The following is a 17,962-nucleotide window of genomic DNA, read 5'->3' on the forward strand; positions in this document are numbered from 1 at the left end:
CTCTTTATTACCTCAGATTGTATAGAAGTCTATGAGGAAATGTTCCTACTTCTCTCTCTCTTTATTACCTCAGATTGTATAGAAGTCTATGAGGAAATGTTCCTACTTCTCTCTTTATTACCTCAGATTGTATAGAAGTCTATGAGGAAATGTTCCTACTTCTCTCTCTCTTTATTACCTCAGATAGTATAGAAGCCTATGAGGAATGTTCCTACTTCTCTCTCTCTCTTTATTACCTCAGATTGTATAGAAGTCTATGAGGAAATGTTCCTACTTCTCTCTCTCTTTATTACCTCAGATTGTAGAGAAGCCTATGAGGAAATGTTCCTACTTCTCTCTCTCTTTATAACCTCAGATTGTAGAGAAGCCTATGAGGAAATGTTCCTACTTCTCTCTCTCTTTATTACCTCAGATTGTAGAGAAGTCTATGAGGAAATGTTCCTACTTCTCTCTTTATTACCTCAGATTGTATAGAAGTCTATGAGGAAGTGTTTCTACTTCTCTCTCTCTATTACCTCAGATTGTAGAGAAGTCTATGAGGAAATGTTCCTACTTCTCTTTCTCTCTATTACCTCAGATTGTAGAGAAGTCTATGAGGAAATGTTCCTCCTTCTCTCTCTCTTTATTACCTCGGATTGTAGAGAAGCCTATGAGGAAATGTTCCTACTTCTCTCTCTCTCTTTATTACCTCAGATTGTAGAGAAGTCTATGAGAAATGTTCCTACTTCTCTCTCTCTCTTTATTACCTCAGATTGTATAGAAGTCTATGAGGAAATGTTCCTACTTCTCTCTCTCTCTATTACCTCAGATTGTAGAGAAGTCTATGAGGAAATGTTCCTACTTTCTCTCTCTCTTTATTACCTCAGATTGTAGAGAAGTCTATGAGGAAATGTTCCTACTTCTCTCTCTCTTTATTACCTCAGATTGTATAGAAGTCTATGAGGAAATGTTTCTACTTCTCTCTCTCTTTATTACCTCAGATTGTAGAGAAGTCTATGAGGAAATGTTCCTACTTCTCTCTCTCTTTATTACCTCAGATTGTATAGAAGTCTATGAGGAAATGTTTCTACTTCTCTCTCTCTCTTTATTACCTCAGATTGTAGAGAAGTCTATGAGGAAATGTTCCTACTTCTGTCTCTCTTTATTACCTCAGATTGTAGAGAAGCCTATGAGGAAATGTTCCTACTTCTGTCTCTCTCTATTACCTCAGATTGTAGAGAAGTCTATGAGGAAATGTTCCTACTTCTCTCTCTCTTTATTACCTCAGATTGTAGAGAAGTCTATGAGGAAATGTTCCTACTTCTCTCTCTCTTTATTACCTCAGATTGTATAGAAGTCTATGAGGAAATGTTCCTACTTCTCTCTTTATTACCTCAGATTGTATAGAAGTCTATGAGGAAGTGTTTCTACTTCTCTCTCTCTCTCTATTACCTCAGATTGTAGAGAAGTCTATGAGGAAATGTTCCTACTTCTCTCTCTCTTTATTACCTCAGATTGTAGAGAAGTCTATGAGGAAATGTTCCTACTTCTCTCTCTCTTTATTACCTCAGATTGTTTAGAAGTCTATGAGGAAATGTTCCTACTTCTCTCTCTCTTTATTACCTCAGATTGTATAGAAGTCTATGAGGAAATGTTCCTACTTCTCTCTCTCTCTTTCTTTTTGGTGTCTATATACGCCGGGATCCGGAGTCATGGATGATCCTGCGCTCCTCTGTCCTGGATCTTGAGTCGTGGCTGTGGTCCTGGATCATAGGTCCTGGATGGATATCCTCGTGGATTCATCTTCCTATTATACACACATGCATTTCCAAACATTTGGACTACCTATGTTGCAAATGTATTATCTTTTCAATTTACACACGGCATCTATTGCACGTCTGTCCGTCCTGGGAGAGGGATCCCTCCTCTGTTGCTCTCCCTGAGGTTTCTCCCATGTTCCCTTTAAACTGTGGGTTTTCTCTGGAAGTGTTTCCTTGTACGATGTGAGGATCTAAGGACAGAGGGTCTAAGGACAGAGGGTCTGAGGACAGAGGGTCTAAGGACAGAGGGTCTAAGACAGAGGGTGTCGTATTGTCATACTGATATTTTGTACAAACTGTAAAGTCCACTGAGACAAATGTAACATTTGTGATATTGGGCTATAAAAATAAACATTGATTGATTGACCTCAGATTGTATAGAAGTCTATGAGGAAATGTTCCTACTTCTCTCTCTCTCTATTACCTCAGATTGTAGAGAAGTCTATGAGGAAATGTTCCTACTTCTCTCTCTTTATTACCTCAGATTGTATAGAAGTCTATGAGGAAATGTTCCTACTTCTCTCTCTCTTTATTACCTCAGATTGTATAGAAGTCTATGAGGAAATGTTCCTACTTCTCTCTCTCTCTTTATTACCTCAGATTGTAGAGAAGTCTATGAGGAAATGTTCCTACTTCTCTCTCTCTCTTATTACCTCAGATTGTATAGAAGTCTATGAGGAAATGTTCCTACTTCTCTCTCTCTCTTTATTACCTCAGATTGTAGAGAAGTCTATGAGGAAATGTTCCTACTTCTCTCTCTCTTTATACCTCAGATTGTAGAGAAGTCTATCAGGAAATGTTCCTACTTCTCTCTCTCTTTATTACCTCAGATTGTAGAGAAGTCTATGAGGAAATGTTCCTACTTCTCTCTCTCTTTATTACCTCAGATTGTAGAGAAGTCAATGAGGAAATGTTCCTACTTCTCTCTCTCTTTATTACCTCAGATTGTTTAGAAGTCTATGAGGAAATGTTCCTACTTCTCTCTCTCTTTATTACCTCAGATTGTATAGAAGTCTATGAGGAAATGTTCCTACTTCTCTCTCTCTTTATTACCTCAGATTGTATAGAAGTCTATGAGGAAATGTTCCTACTTCTCTCTCTCTCTTTCTTTTTGGTGTCTATATACGCCGGGATCCGGAGTCATGGATGATCCTGCGGTCCTGTGTCCTGGATCTTGAGTCGTGGCTGTGGTCCTGGATCATAGGTCCTGGATGGATATCCTCGTGGATTCATCTTCCTATTATACACACATGCATTTCCAAACATTTGGACTACCTATGTTGCAAATGTATTATCTTTTCAATTTACACACGGCATCTATTGCACGTCTGTCCGTCCTGGGAGAGGGATCCCTCCTCTGTTGCTCTCCCTGAGGTTTCTCCCATGTTCCCTTTAAACTGTGGGTTTTCTCCGGAAGTGTTTCGTTGTACGATGTGAGGATCTAAGGACAGAGGGTCTAAGGACAGAGGGTCTGAGGACAGAGGGTCTAAGGACAGAGGGTCTAAGACAGAGGGTGTCGTATTGTCATACTGATATTTTGTACAAACTGTAAAGTCCACTGAGACAAATGTAACATTTGTGATATTGGGCTATAAAAATAAACATTGATTGATTGACCTCAGATTGTATAGAAGTCTATGAGGAAATGTTCCTACTTCTCTCTCTCTTTATTACCTCAGATTGTAGAGAAGTCTATGAGGAAATGTTCCTACTTCTCTCTCTCTTTATTACCTCAGATTGTAGAGAAGTCTATGAGGAAATGTTCCTACTTTTCTCTCTTTATTACCTCAGATTGTATAGAAGTCTATGAGGAAATGTTCCTACTTCTCTCTCTCTTTATTACCTCAGATTGTTTATAAGTCTATGAGGAAATGTTCCTACTTCTCTCTTTATTTGTTACCTCTGCGACACCATTACAGAATCCTTCGTACGGAGCGCGTTATAGACGAATATTTCCCTTTCAGTAGCTGAAACTTTCAACATATCACATTATTATCATGAAATGGATTCACAAATGTCTTCCATCCTGATGCCTGGTGGTATTTTTATTTATTTGGACCTCCTTTTAACACACAAGTTGTGATGCAGAGCAAGTGGACTCTTTATGGCGGCAGTAGAGCGTCAAATTAGGGATTTCTGTTCGTTAGTTCTTTCCCTTTTGTTTGGTGCGGATGATCCATTATGGGGATTGAATAAAGCTGTGAAGGTAAAGCCAGCCCTTCAGGGTCTTGTTAAAATAACTACAAGTGTCAATTTTCTAGGAAATATTTGCTTCCAATTTGTTTGTTGTCCTTGCTTCATAAAGTGGATGCAGGCCATCCATAAAGCATGAGAGCAGATGTAGAGATGACGTCCAGCTGACCTCATTAGAGGCTTTATGATTATATGAATCATTACAAACTCTTTCCAGGTTTCCCTCACATCTCTTGAAGAACTCATGACTTGTTTTACCTACTTACTTACATACAATCATAATGTGTGGACACTACACACCTGTGCACTCCAAACACACTCAGGGTAACCCCCCCCTCCCCGTTCATCCATGCATATATTTGAGATATTCCCGTGGTTCATACACATTTGAATTTATTTGGGTTATCTTGTGCAGTTAATACACTTGTAGTACTATAGTACTTTTACACTGTGGTATCACTACTTTACTGCAGTACTTGGTCTTGGGTACTTTCTGTCTGGTTTCTGTGTATAACTGCTTCCATACATTAATGTCTGGAACACATATATCCAGGGTGATACTCCACAGCTGCATGAAGTGTGAAGACATGAGGCATCAGTCACGATAATTGGTGTGTTTTATTGTTATTTGTGTGTTGGATGATAAATGAGGGCGTTTCATTTGATCGAGGCCAAACCGAACACTGAAGAAAACCATAAATCATGAAGCTGGCAAACACGCTGTTCTGTCATTTCAGGGCTTTTTTTTATAGGCATTGTCCTACAGTGAAAGAGCTGTGACTTTACTAAACTGTTTAGTGATAAAAGAGAGAATTCTGGTATTCTTCCACCTTTTTTGGTCAAAACACAGTTTGGTGGATGACTGATGGAAATAAATAGGTTTCAAAGAGAGATGCAGGGATGTGGTATTCCTGTGTTGGTCCCTGAAGGCATCATCTCCTGGTCCAATGGGATTCCTCCATGTGATTTTGGATTATTGCAGAAAATAATCTCAGTGGCAAACAAACGTTTACGATGATTTAAATTATAAAGGAACTACAGCACGGTCACATGACTTCACGACACCACCGCTAAGCTAAAGGAGGCTAATGTTGGGCTATAAAGGAACTACAGCACGGTCACATGACTTCACGACACCACTGCTAAGCTAAAAGAGGCTAATGTTGGGCTATAAAGGAACTACAGCACGGTCACATGACTTCACGTCACCACCGCTAAGCTAAAGGAGGCTAAAGTTGGGCTATAAAGGAACTACAGCACGGTCACATGACTTCACGTCACCACCGCTAAGCTAAAGGTGGCTAATGTTGGGCTATAAAGGAACTACAGCACGGTCACATGACTTCACGTCACCACCGCTAAGCTAAAGGTGGCTAATATCGGGCTATAAAGGAACTAACCAAGAACTTGGAGTTTCAGGCTCTGCACTTTCCCTCATCACCTCATACCTCAAAGACCGCACCTACAGGGTTACTTGGAGAGGGTCCGAGTCCGACCCTTGTCAATTAACTACAGGGGTCCCTCAGGGCTCTGTTCTTGGTCCCCTCCTCTTCTCCCTGTACACAAACTCGCTCGGATCAGTCATTAGCCCGCATGGTTTTTTCATACCACTGCTACGCTGACGACACCCAATTAATTCTGTCCTTTCCCCGCTCAGAGACCCAGGTCGTCGCACGCATCTCTGCTTGTCTAGCTGACATCTCTCAGTGGATGTCTGCTCATCACCTCAAGCTCAACCTTGACAAGACTGAACTGCTTTTCCTTCCTGGAAAAGATTGTCCCACTCTTGACCTGACAATCAACATCGGCACCTCAGTTGTTTCCCCGACTCAGACTGCAAGGAATCTGGGTGTGACCCTAGATAACAACCTGTCCTTCACTGCAAACATCGCTGCTACAACCCGTTGCTGCAGATACACGCTTTACAACATCAGGAAGATACGTCCCCAGCTGACCCAGAAAGCCACGCAGGTTCTGGTCCAGGCTCTCGTCATCTCACGCCTAGACTACTGCAACTCCCTCCTGGCTGGTCTACCTGCATGTGCCATCCGACCTCTGCAGCTCACCCAGAATGCAGCGGCTCGTCTGGTCTTCAACCTTCCTAAATTCTCCCACACCACGCCGCTCCTCCGCTCGCTCCACTGGCTTCCGGTAACTGCTAGAATCCACTTCAAGACAATGGTACTTGCGTACCATGCTGCGAATGGATCTGGCCCCTTCCTACATCTAGGACATGGTTAAACTGTACACCCCAGCACGTGCACTCCGCTCTGCATCAACCAAACGGCTCGCTGCACCCTCGCTGCGAAGGGGACCCAAGTTCCCATCAGCAGAAACACGTGGGTTTGCTATCCTGGCTCCAAGATGGTGGAATGAGCTCCCCATTGACATCAGGACAGCAGAAAGCTTACACACCTTCCGGCGCAGACTGAAAACTCATCTCTTTCGACTTCACTTCGAGCGATAGAACTATTAACAAAGCACTTATATACTAATAAAGGGCTGGCTTATCTAAAGCCAGTTGAGTAGCACTTGAAATGTTTTTGCTCTATGAAGCCTGATGTACTTATATGAGTCTGTTTTCTTCAAGTTTGTATTTTGTTGGTCAAACGCACTTATTGTAAGTCGCTTTGGATAAAAGCGTCAGCTAAATGCAATGCAATGTAATGTAATGTAACTACAGCACGGTCACATGACTTCACGTCACCACCGCTAAGCTAAAGGAGGCTAATGTTGGGCTCTAAATGAACTACAGCACGGTCACATGACTTCACGTCACCACCGCTAAGCTAAAGGAGGCTAATGTTGGGCTATAAAGGAACTACAGCACGGTCACATGACTTCACGTCACCACCGCTAAGCTAAAGGTGGCTAATGTTGGGCCATAAAGGAACTACAGCACGGTCACATGACTTCACGTCACCACCGCTAAGCTAAAGGAGGCTAATGTTGGGCTATAAAGGAACTACAGCACGGTCACATGACTTCACGTTAGCACCGCTAAGCTAAAGGAGGCTAATGTTGGGCTCTAAATGAACTACAGCACGGTCACATGACTTCACGTCACCACCGCTAAGCTAAAGGAGGCTAATGTTGGGCTATAAAGGAACTACAGCACGGTCACATGACTTCACGTCACCACCGCTAAGCTAAAGATGGCTAATGGCGGGCTATAAGGTACTACAGCACGGTCACATGACTTCACGTCACCACCGCTAAGCTAAAGGAGGCTAATGTTGGGCTATAAAGGAACTACAGCACGGTCACATGACTTCACGTCACCACCGCTAAGCTAAGGTGGCTAATGTTGGGCCATAAAGGAACTACAGCACGGTCACATGACTTCACGTCACCACCGCTAAGCTAAAGGTGGCTAATGTTGGGCCATAAAGGAACTACAGCACGGTCACATGACTTCACGTCACCACCGCTAAGCTAAAGGTGGCTAATGTTGGGCTATAAAGGAACTACAGCACGGTCACATGACTTCACGTCACCACCCGCTAAGCTAAAGGTGGCTAATGTTGGGCTATAAAGGAACTACAGCACGGTCACATGACTTCACGTCACCACCGCTAAGCTAAAGGTGGCTAATGTTGGGCTATAAAGGAACTACAGCACGGTCACATGACTTCACGTCACCACCGCTAAGCTAAAGGAGGCTAATGTTGGGCCATAAAGGAACTACAGCACGGTCACATGACTTCACGTCACCACCGCTAAGCTAAAGGTGGCTAATGTTGGGCTATAAAGGAACTACAGCACGGTCACATGACTTCACGTCACCACCGCTAAGCTAAAGGAGGCTAATGTTGGGCTATAAAGGAACTACAGCACGGTCACATGACTTCACGTCACCACCGCTAAGCTAAAGGTGGCTAATGTTGGGCCATAAAGGAACTACAGCACGGTCACATGACTTCACGTCACCACCGCTAAGCTAAAGGAGGCTAATGTTGGGCTATAAAGGAACTACAGCACGGTCACATGACTTCACGTTAGCACCGCTAAGCTAAAGGAGGCTAATGTTGGGCTCTAAATGAACTACAGCACGGTCACATGACTTCACGTCACCACCGCTAAGCTAAAGGAGGCTAATGTTGGGCTATAAAGGAACTACAGCACGGTCACATGACTTCACGTCACCACCGCTAAGCTAAAGATGGCTAATGGCGGGCTATAAAGGTACTACAGCACGGTCACATGACTTCACGTCACCACCGCTAAGCTAAAGGAGGCTAATGTTGGGCTATAAAGGAACTACAGCACGGTCACATGACTTCACGTCACCACCGCTAAGCTAAAGGTGGCTAATGTTGGGCTATAAAGGAACTACAGCACGGTCACATGACTTCACGTCACCACCGCTAAGCTAAAGGAGGCTAATGTTGGGCCATAAAGGAACTACAGCACGGTCACATGACTTCACGTCACCACCGCTAAGCTAAAGGTGGCTAATGTTGGGCTATAAAGGAACTACAGCACGGTCACATGACTTCACGTCACCACCGCTAAGCTAAAGGTGGCTAATGTTGGGCTATAAAGGAACCACAGCACGGTCACGTCACCACACAAATAATTGTACAAAAACCTTGAAATATGGAGAAATACCAGCTTGTACCCATTTCTAAGAACCGTTCAATAATTTCTTAAAACTGTAAGAACTTCACAATCAACAGTTGCTAAGAACTGTTCGAATAATTTCTAATACCTGTCAATAATTTCTAAGAACTGTACGATAATTTGTTAGGACTTTCTTAAGAATTTAAAAGAATTTTCTAACGACTGAACAATCATTTCTAAGGACTTGACGATAGTTTATAAGAACTGTACCCATTTCTAAAGACTGTCCCATAATGTCTAAGAAACTGTTCAATCATTTCAACGAACTGTACGATAGTTTCTAAAGAATTAATAATACAAATACATTTCGAATAACTGTACCAACATTTTCTATATTTCTAATCACTCTTCAAACGTTTCTTAGTGCCAGATGAACGTCCCGATGGCCAGTCCGCCACTGGTGCCAGATGAAGGTTCCTGAGGTCATGTGATGCATCCTCCTCCAGGTGTTGGCAGGGAGGACCGTGGGCCGGCTGCAGAGAGGTGCTCTGGACTCTGAGAGTCACTCAGAGGAGACTGAATAACTGAGGCTAATAATCCGTACAGAAATAAAAGTATTGCACGCAGAGAACGGGAAGAAGACACTGTGGGCGTCTGACAACAAACAGAGGACACATGTATATAGTTTATAAGAACTGTTCAATCATTTCAAAGAACTGTACGATAGTTTCCAGGAACTGTAAAATAACCTTTAAGAACTTTGCAATCAACAATTGCTAAGAACTGTACGAATAATTTCTAAGAACTGTACGATAATTTCTAAATAATTAATAATACAAATAAAAGTATTGCACGCAGAGAACATGAAGAAGACTGACAACATTTATATTTTTTTTTTTTATTGTACAAACAATGAATGCATTGTCTTTCCCTTTCTGAAATACATCTGAAAACCACGCTGCATTTCATCAGTGACGAGTATCTGTCTCAACTTCACTTCTGGATTGTTTCACAAACATTTTGGACAAAAGGATCTAAATGGATAGAAACCATTCATATGTATTGTCTTCATGGTCGCAGCAGGAGGACGAACGGGAGCTCCTCAAGGATCCCACGGATGGTAAACATGTTGCAGCTTTAGTTTGATCATTTATCAAAATAACTGCACAGAAATGTACATTTTCTGAGCGGTGCAGAGTCCGCTTCTGTCCCTCCATGTTAAAGGTCGTTTAAGGTTTATTGTCCGTATGATTAGTTTCCCGCCCTTTATTTACAGGGTGTCCGCGGGGTCTTAAAAAGTATTAAAAGTTGATAAATCAATTTAGAGAAAATTAAGGCTATTAAAAAGTATTAAAAAGTATTAAACGGCATTTTCCAAGGTATTAAGAAGGTCCACAGCAACGACAACATGAAACACCCTTTATTTTACTGAAACAACATGTCGGGAAACCCCCTCAAGGTGGCCCCATGCATAGCGTGCCATACAATGCTGCTTCTTATTTTAAGTTTCGTTGCCTTGCTCCGCTCTGTGGGGGGGGGGGGGGTTATCTGCTGGTGGACTACCTGAGAGATCTACAGCAGGAGAACACGCCGTCCATACATCCATGCGTCCACCGCGGAGAATAAACAGAAGGACAACCATGCTTCGAGGTCTTCTTCGCTGCTTTTGGTGTATTTTGTGGCGGCAGCAGCGCAACTTACAGGCCTGGCATATGTACTACAGCGTTTCCAGCATTTCCAGCGGTCTAGTGTGAACGGACGCGTTAATGAATCGAATGCGTGTGAACGGAAGACTTTTTTGCGTTTGCGTTTGACTGTATGCGTCCTCGTGGGGCCGGGGTCTAAGCCAAACTATATCCGGTCACAGAGATCTGCTATTTTAAAGTAAAGTCAACACATATCGACCCTAAATATAGTCTATATTAAGAACGAGAAAAGTCTTAACATATATATGGTTTTTTGTAAACATATGACAAATGTGTGAGGGTGATGACGTCAGAGCATCGTCCTATGTGCCGGGCTTAGCCCCGACAGCCCCAGCCCAATTGAACCCCTGGGTATTTGTGAGGGAGCTCCTATATGGCATTACCCCGCTGAAGCTCACCAACGTTTCATATATTTCATAGTTCAAAGTTTTGTCAATAGTTTTGTTTATTGGTCAAATACTGGTTTCTACTGGTTTCTGAGGAGTTTGACTGGAATGAAAGAGCACAGAGTACAGAAGCAACAAAGCAGCATCCTATCTTACAATCAATATAGTAAATGTGAGGTAAAGTGTCGCCAAGGTAACCGGTTAGAACTCAAAGTTGCGATGAGGTCTTAAAATGTATGGAAAGGGTCTTAAAAAAGGTCTTAAAGGTATTACATTTGACTTCAGGATTCCTGCAGATACCCTTTATTTAATAGTACGATGAATTCCAGATAATGCCTGTTTTTTGTTCTGTTTGTGGAATTAATCTCATTTGCCAAATTGAGGCTGAATCAAAGGTTTTCCGTGAGGCAGAGATAAAAAGATCTAATTTTTATAAACCACGACCTTACAACGCAATAAAGTGAAACCATTGAAGTGAGTCCAGTCTCAGTCTCTGGCTGGAAGACAACTCTCTGCCTCTCTTGGATAACTGGACTCAAACTATCACACGTTACTTTTATAATCAATTTAATATGTAATATTCCATTCCTCACACACTTCCGTATATATGATATCCTGCTTTATATGTTGTTACTGTAACTTTGTATTTCAACATGTATATTTTCTACTTTTTTTAATGCCATTTTATTTCTATTTGAGATGTTTACATTTCGGATTGTTTATTTCTAGTCTTTTAATGTCTCTAATGTAAAGTAGGCCAATGGGCAACATGGCCCACTTTGAGGCCAGCAGAAGACCTGAGTACGGTCTCCAGGACTTTCTGCCAGGTGACTGTGTCTTCGCTGATGACTGCGCGCTCTACATGCGCCAGAAGAGGAACATTATCCTCACAAGTTCAAACATTTATGGAAAATGATTGAAGTTACTCTTCTTTGCTTGTTGACTTGTCTGGCTTTGCATGATTCACACCAAATGTAAAAACTGCAGCAATATTTTTACAAAATGAAGGAATAATGGGAACATACTCCAAACTGATATGTAGACTTTAATCTTTGGGAATATATTTGAGGAGTAAATGTGGATGAAACTTAGTCAAGCGGACTAAAGACACTTTATATACACCACGTTTTATTAAAGGGGCAAAACACATAAAGAAGAAATAAGACATTGTTTGTCCTGAGATGTTTAGATCTCTATTTCATCCCAAGAAGCGTCTTCCCAACAATACATATTTTCAAAAACGATCAGGACATTGTTGTTGAAGAGTATTTAAACACCAGAAGATCCCTCCCATCCACCTCCATTGTGTTTGGGTGGTGGTGCTCCTAACCCTGCTGACTTTATCCCAAACTATGAGCATTATTCTTTGATTTCTAAGAACTGACGGAGAGTCTTTCCATCAACACAGAGCTGTTACCAACCTCAGGACTTCTCGCTGCGTTTCTCTCCATGCTGCGACCATAAATGAGAGTTTAATTGCTAAACTTTGGCTGTCACGCCCCGAGCTTCACCGGCCAACTGGCATTATCGTGTTTTTGTATTATCTTTTCTCAAACCGCCAACCATCCACTCATAATGAGTCCAATCTGCCATTCGGAGACTTTTGGAGAGAGATATTTCCGTTCGCTAAACGTTGAGACAATAAAACAATAACGTGAACTACATTCGTCTCAATAACTCCAACACTAATTCAAAATGTGCTCGGGCGTTTTTGAAAGATAATATACATAAAAACAGTTTGTAAATATGTTCAGAATAATCGTTTAATTGGTGTGTAGCTTTCAGAAGAGGAACTACTCTACAGTACTCATAAACGGTTCTGGTACATCCTATAATCTCGTCCCTTTTTGTCACCATATGTTTCCCACCAAGGTGAGCAGGGGGGGGGGGATTGGTTTGTATGTACAGTGGCGGAGACCACCAGGACCCCGTGAAGGCATGAACAAAAGCAACCATTGTAACACTATAGACTAAGGCACATGGAATAGATAATCATCAATATTTACACGTGGCTACCCACACACGGATAGCTCAAACAAACATCACAGTATTAAAAACAGAACGATTCTTATCTACCTTCCTCCCCTCTCTTCCTCTTCCTCGGGTACAGTCTGGCAGCCAGGTCGATGATACAGTAGAATCACATCAGCGTCCTCTGATTACCCAGGAGCCTCTGGGGTTTCAAAGCATCACGTGATTATCCGTGATTATCTTTACTTCGGCTCGGGGAGTTTAGCGGGTTCAGGTTTGGAGCCTTTTCCATGGAAAGGCACATTTATGTTAAGATAATAAAACATGGTGAGTTGTTGCTACTTTTCTGATTCAAAGGTCCAGGAGAAAGCGGGGAGGATGGGAATGATGTAGATATTTTAGAGAAAGAGACACCGAGTGGGCAGAACAACTGAAATGTTCCAGAACACGAAGTCAGAAGGAGCTTCTGTAATGGCTCTTAAGTTGCTTCCACACCGTCACAGAGGAGAGTTTGACTGCCTCGTCGTTTGTGTTTAACCGATCACACGGCAGAGAGGAGGCGGGAACTCTGGAGGGAGTAAGATCCATTACGGCTAAGCTACGCTAACATTAGCACTACGACACTCAAAACTACGTCATATAAGCATAAATAAATCAGCAACAACCGACACACGGAAAAAACGTTTGCTTCGAGTCCCGTGTGAACGCACCGTCAGAAGTCTTTGAAGCGTCCTGGAAAAGAGTTCTAGAATAGAAGAAGAAGTCTTTGGGCGAAACGTTGTGAAACCCTTAAATAACCTGGTGGGCGGTTCCAGAAGAGCGCGCGGCAGCTTCCACCGTGGCGCTTCATGAGGGAACCTTTAACAGAAGCTGATGGGAGGATGGTGTCACAAGCTTTTCTAGAACGTTCCAGGGAGGAAGGGTCTGCCCTGGGTCGGCGCTCTAGAAGCGGGTGCTGTGGGCGAAGCTGTCGGACATGATGATGTTCTTGTAGAAGTTGTCGGAGCGCGTGGAGCAGTAACCTTTCACCTTGTCGATCATCTGGCTGACGGGGAGGATGGAGGACGAGGAGGAAGAAGAGTTGGGCTCCGCCTCTGAGGAGGAAGAGGAGGAGGAGACACACTTGGGGCTGGTCTGGTTGGAGAAACATTTATCTGGGGGGGGGGGAGAGAAGAAGTGGATTATTATCTGATCTCAATGTGAGGTGGAGACCCTATCACAGATTTAATTAAGGTGGTATGCTCTTATACATATTTTATAAAATAATGTATAATATTTCCCAGCAAGAAAACACGACAGGTTCAACCTTTCCCAGAGAGCAAAGCAGGGAGAGGAATGGGAGGGAGGGACATCTTATGATTCTGTGTTCATCATATATGTTCACGGGGAGAGATGTTGATGCAATAACCTCTGGCACCACCCGCTTCACACCAAACATGGCCTGGAGCCAGCCGTCTACAGAATGTGTTATTTATGAAAACATCTAAAAAGGTCATGGAAATGTATCTTGAACATATATGTGACCACACTAAGCTCTCGGTCCTGGGGGTTTTGATTTAATCGGGGATCCTTTTCATGGAAACATGCTTAGAAAAGGTTCTCAGATTCTGCTGTAGGTACTTTGGGTCAATAAGTACGGAGGCCGACGGGCAGAGATGGGGACTCGAGTCGCACTTAAGTCGCACACAGAGACTTCAGACTTGACTTGGACTCCTGCTCAAAAGACTTCGGACTCGACTTGGACTCGTGTTTTGGGGACTCGTGAACAATCATTGTGTTTTCTATTTTTGGCGTATTAAAAGTGGGGTAGGTAAGTTTGAGAAACCGGCTCGAGTGCGCTAGAATTTGAAAATACACAACCGGAGAAAATCTGCCACTTCCTCACAGAGCCCCTCCTCCAACACACACGAACGCGCACATGACCAATGAGGGCACGAGATAAGTTTGTGCCCCGATGGGAGGCTGACAGGCAGGTAGGCCATCCAGTTACTTTAGCCGGGCCGGCTATCGGGATGTTAAAAGCATTCCATGGAATATAACAAAAAGTGTATCTCAGCCGGTTTCTCAAACGTACCTACCCCACCTTTAACATTAACATCATGGTAACACCATGGCGACCGGCGGCACACCTGCAGCTGTACCGCTTGTAATTAGGTTCAACTATAACAACTTCGAACAAAACGCCGGCGGCACCAACAAAAGGAGCGCACACTGCAAAGTCTGCAATATTAAAATCAAGGATGCTGGTGCAACAACGTCACATTTCATCAGGCACTTGAAAACTCACCCGTAGAGGTCAGTCACATTAACGCATATGGACGGTTAGCAAACATGTTTAGCTCAGCATCAGCTATGTAATGTTAACTTAGCTTGCTACTAGCTTTGTAACTGAATATTTGAAAAGAGGAGTGAATGTTTGCTTGTCACACTTGTTTGCGTTGAGTGGCGTTGACATCCAACTCTTGACATGACATAAAAAAGGTCGGTAACGTTAATCATTACGTTCCGCTGCCACCATCTACTGGCTAACGTTAAACGTAGAAAAATACATAGTTCCATACATAAATACATCTGTCGGTTTATAGGCAGGTTACAGGTTTATTGTTGACCACGTAACGTTAATGTTACAGGTTTATCAGGTTACCATTACACTGGGTTTGAGTGAGAGGATAGAGGAATATGTTTATTTATAGTAGACTTAAAAGATGTCATTAGAGACCCAGTGTAATTAAACAATACGGTTGCAGAGGTCAAATTTGAACATTTTTGTCCACTGGCCAAATGGCTAGCCTAGTGAATGTTGAAATGTTACCAGCCACTCAATAGATTGCCATTGTTATTTGTGGCTGGTGCGTGCAACATACAGTACCAGCCACTTGCATGATTTACCAGCATCTGGCTGGTAAATGGTGTTAATGGTAGATATCTCTTTTGGAACAGGTCATGTTTTAATATCACCAGTTCAGTATATTTCTGATAATATTGCAGCAATAGTTTTTTTAGTTGCAAATGGCACAGAACAAATGTTTACTTTGAAGTACTTTTAACACAGTTTCCCTGCGGGGGATTAATAAAGTATTTGTGATACTGATTTCTGATTCTGAAGTGTTTTGCTTATAAGTTGTTTGCATTTAGCTAAAGTGTGATGTTTGTCCTCACATTGCAATAGCCTGTTTAAAGTGATCATATAACAAACAACTAATCAGTACTGATACTGTATGCTAATAGATATAGGAGTGATAATAATACAGTCAATGCTTTGAATGTCTTAGATATAGCTGTGCAGTATTCTTAACAGACTGGATAGCAGCAGACAATAGAAGGCTTATTACAACCAGAAGAGACATGAGACTTTTATTTTTTAGAGACTTGAGACTTGACTTGGACTCGTGACCAAAGACTTGTGAACATCTCTGCCGACAGGTGCAAACACAATACAACAAAACTCTTCCATCAGGAGAAACAGATGCAGATATAAAAACCCAAATGTTCCACATGAAGAAACATCTTCAGCAACACATGCAGCGTTTAGAGAACATTCAGCAGCTTGAGGAGACATGCGCAGCTGGAGACCAGGGGACACTAAAGAGTGACGCACACAGCTGGGAGACCAGGGGACACTAAAGAGTGACGCACACAGCTGGGAGACCAGGGGACACTAAAGAGTGACGCACACAGCTGGGAGACCAGGGGACACTAAAGAGTGACGCACACAGCTGGGAGACCAGAGGACACTAAAGAGTGACGCACACAGCTGGGAGACCAGGGGACACTAAAGAGTGACGCACACAGCTGGGAGACCAGGGGACACTAAGAGTGACGCACACAGCTGGGAGACCAGGGGACACTAAAGAGTGACGCACACAGCTAGGAGACCAGGGACAGTAAAGAGTGACGCCACAGCTGGGAGACAGGACACTAAAGAGTGACGCACACAGCTGGGAGACCAGGGGACACTAAAGAGTGACGCACACAGGCTGGGAGGACCAGGGGACACCTAAAGAGTGACGCACACAGCTGGGAGACCAGGGGACACTAAAGAGTGACGCACACAGCTGGGAGACCAGGGGACACTAAAGAGTGACGCACACAGCTGGGAGACATGGGACACTAAAGAGTGACGCACACAGCTGGGAGACCAGGGGACACTAAAGAGTGACGCACACAGCTGGGAGACCAGGGGACCTAAAAGAGTGACGCACACAGCTGGGAGACCAGGGGACACTAAAGAGTGACGCACACAGCCTGGGGAGACCAGGGGACACTAAAGAGTGACGCACACAGCTGGGAGACCAGGGGACACTAAAGAGTGACGCACACAGCTGGGAGACCAGGGGACACTAAAGAGTGACGCACACAGCTGGGAGACCATGGATACACTAAAGAGTGACGCACACAGCTGGGAGACCAGGGGACACTAAAGAGTGACGCACACAGCTGGGAGACCAGGGGACACTAAAGAGTGACGCACACAGCTGGAGACCAGGGGACACTAAAGAGTGACGCACACAGCTGGGAGACCAGGGGACACTAAAGAGTGACGCACACCGCTGGGAGACCAGGGGACACTAAAGAGTGACGCCACACAGCTGGGAGACCAGGGGACACTAAAGAGTGACGCACCACAGCTTGGGAGACCAGGGGACACTAAAGAGTGACGCACACAGCTGGGAGACCAGGGGACACTAAGAGGTGACGCACACAGCTGGGAGACCAGAGGGACACTAAAGAGTGACGCACACAGCTGGGAGACCAGGGGACACTAAAGAGTGACGCACACAGCTGGGAGACCAGGGACACTAAAGAGTGACGCACACAGCTGGGAGACCAGGGGACACTAAAGAGTGACGCACACAGCTGGGAGACCAGGGGACACTAAAGAGTGACGCACACAGCTGGGAGACCAGGGGACACTAAAGAGTGACGCACACAGCTGGGAGACCAGGGGACACTAAAGAGTGACGCACACAGCTGGAGACCAGGGGACACTAAAGAGTGACGCACACAGCTGGGAGACCAGGGGACACTAAAGAGTGACGCACACAGCTGGGAGACCAGGGGACACTAAAGAGTGACGCACACAGCTGGGAGACCAGGGGACACTAAAGAGTGACGCACACAGCTGGGAGACCAGGGGACACTAAAGAGTGACGCACACAGCTGGGAGACCAGGGGACACTAAAGAGTGACGCACACAGTAGGGAGACCAGGGGACACTAAAGAGTGACGCACACAGCTGGGAGACCAGGGGACACTAAAGAGTGACGCACACATTTGGCACCTTGGTGGCGTTCAGGGTGATAAAGCTGAACAACTGTCTCCGTTGTTGGAAACGTACCTAAAA

The 17,962-nt window shown here is 43.9% G+C and overlaps 1 protein-coding gene across 1 annotated transcript in view; it reads right to left on the bottom strand.

Annotated features, from left to right (window-relative positions):
• Positions 1-11,888: 11,888 nt before the first annotated feature.
• The window catches only part of LOC117553386 (adhesion G-protein coupled receptor G6-like), a gene marked incomplete at its 5' end in the record, with an annotated part of 45,383 nt that continues 39,309 nt past the window's right edge, over positions 11,889-17,962 (bottom strand). The window contains one exon of the mRNA XM_034227286.1: positions 11,889-13,772. Coding sequence (XP_034083177.1) covers positions 13,561-13,772 — 212 coding nt within the window. The remainder of the gene's footprint in view (positions 13,773-17,962) is intronic.

The sequence above is a fragment of the Gymnodraco acuticeps genome, unplaced genomic scaffold (assembly GCF_902827175.1).
Source record: "Gymnodraco acuticeps unplaced genomic scaffold, fGymAcu1.1, whole genome shotgun sequence".
Taxonomy (NCBI): Eukaryota; Metazoa; Chordata; class Actinopteri; order Perciformes; family Bathydraconidae; genus Gymnodraco; species Gymnodraco acuticeps.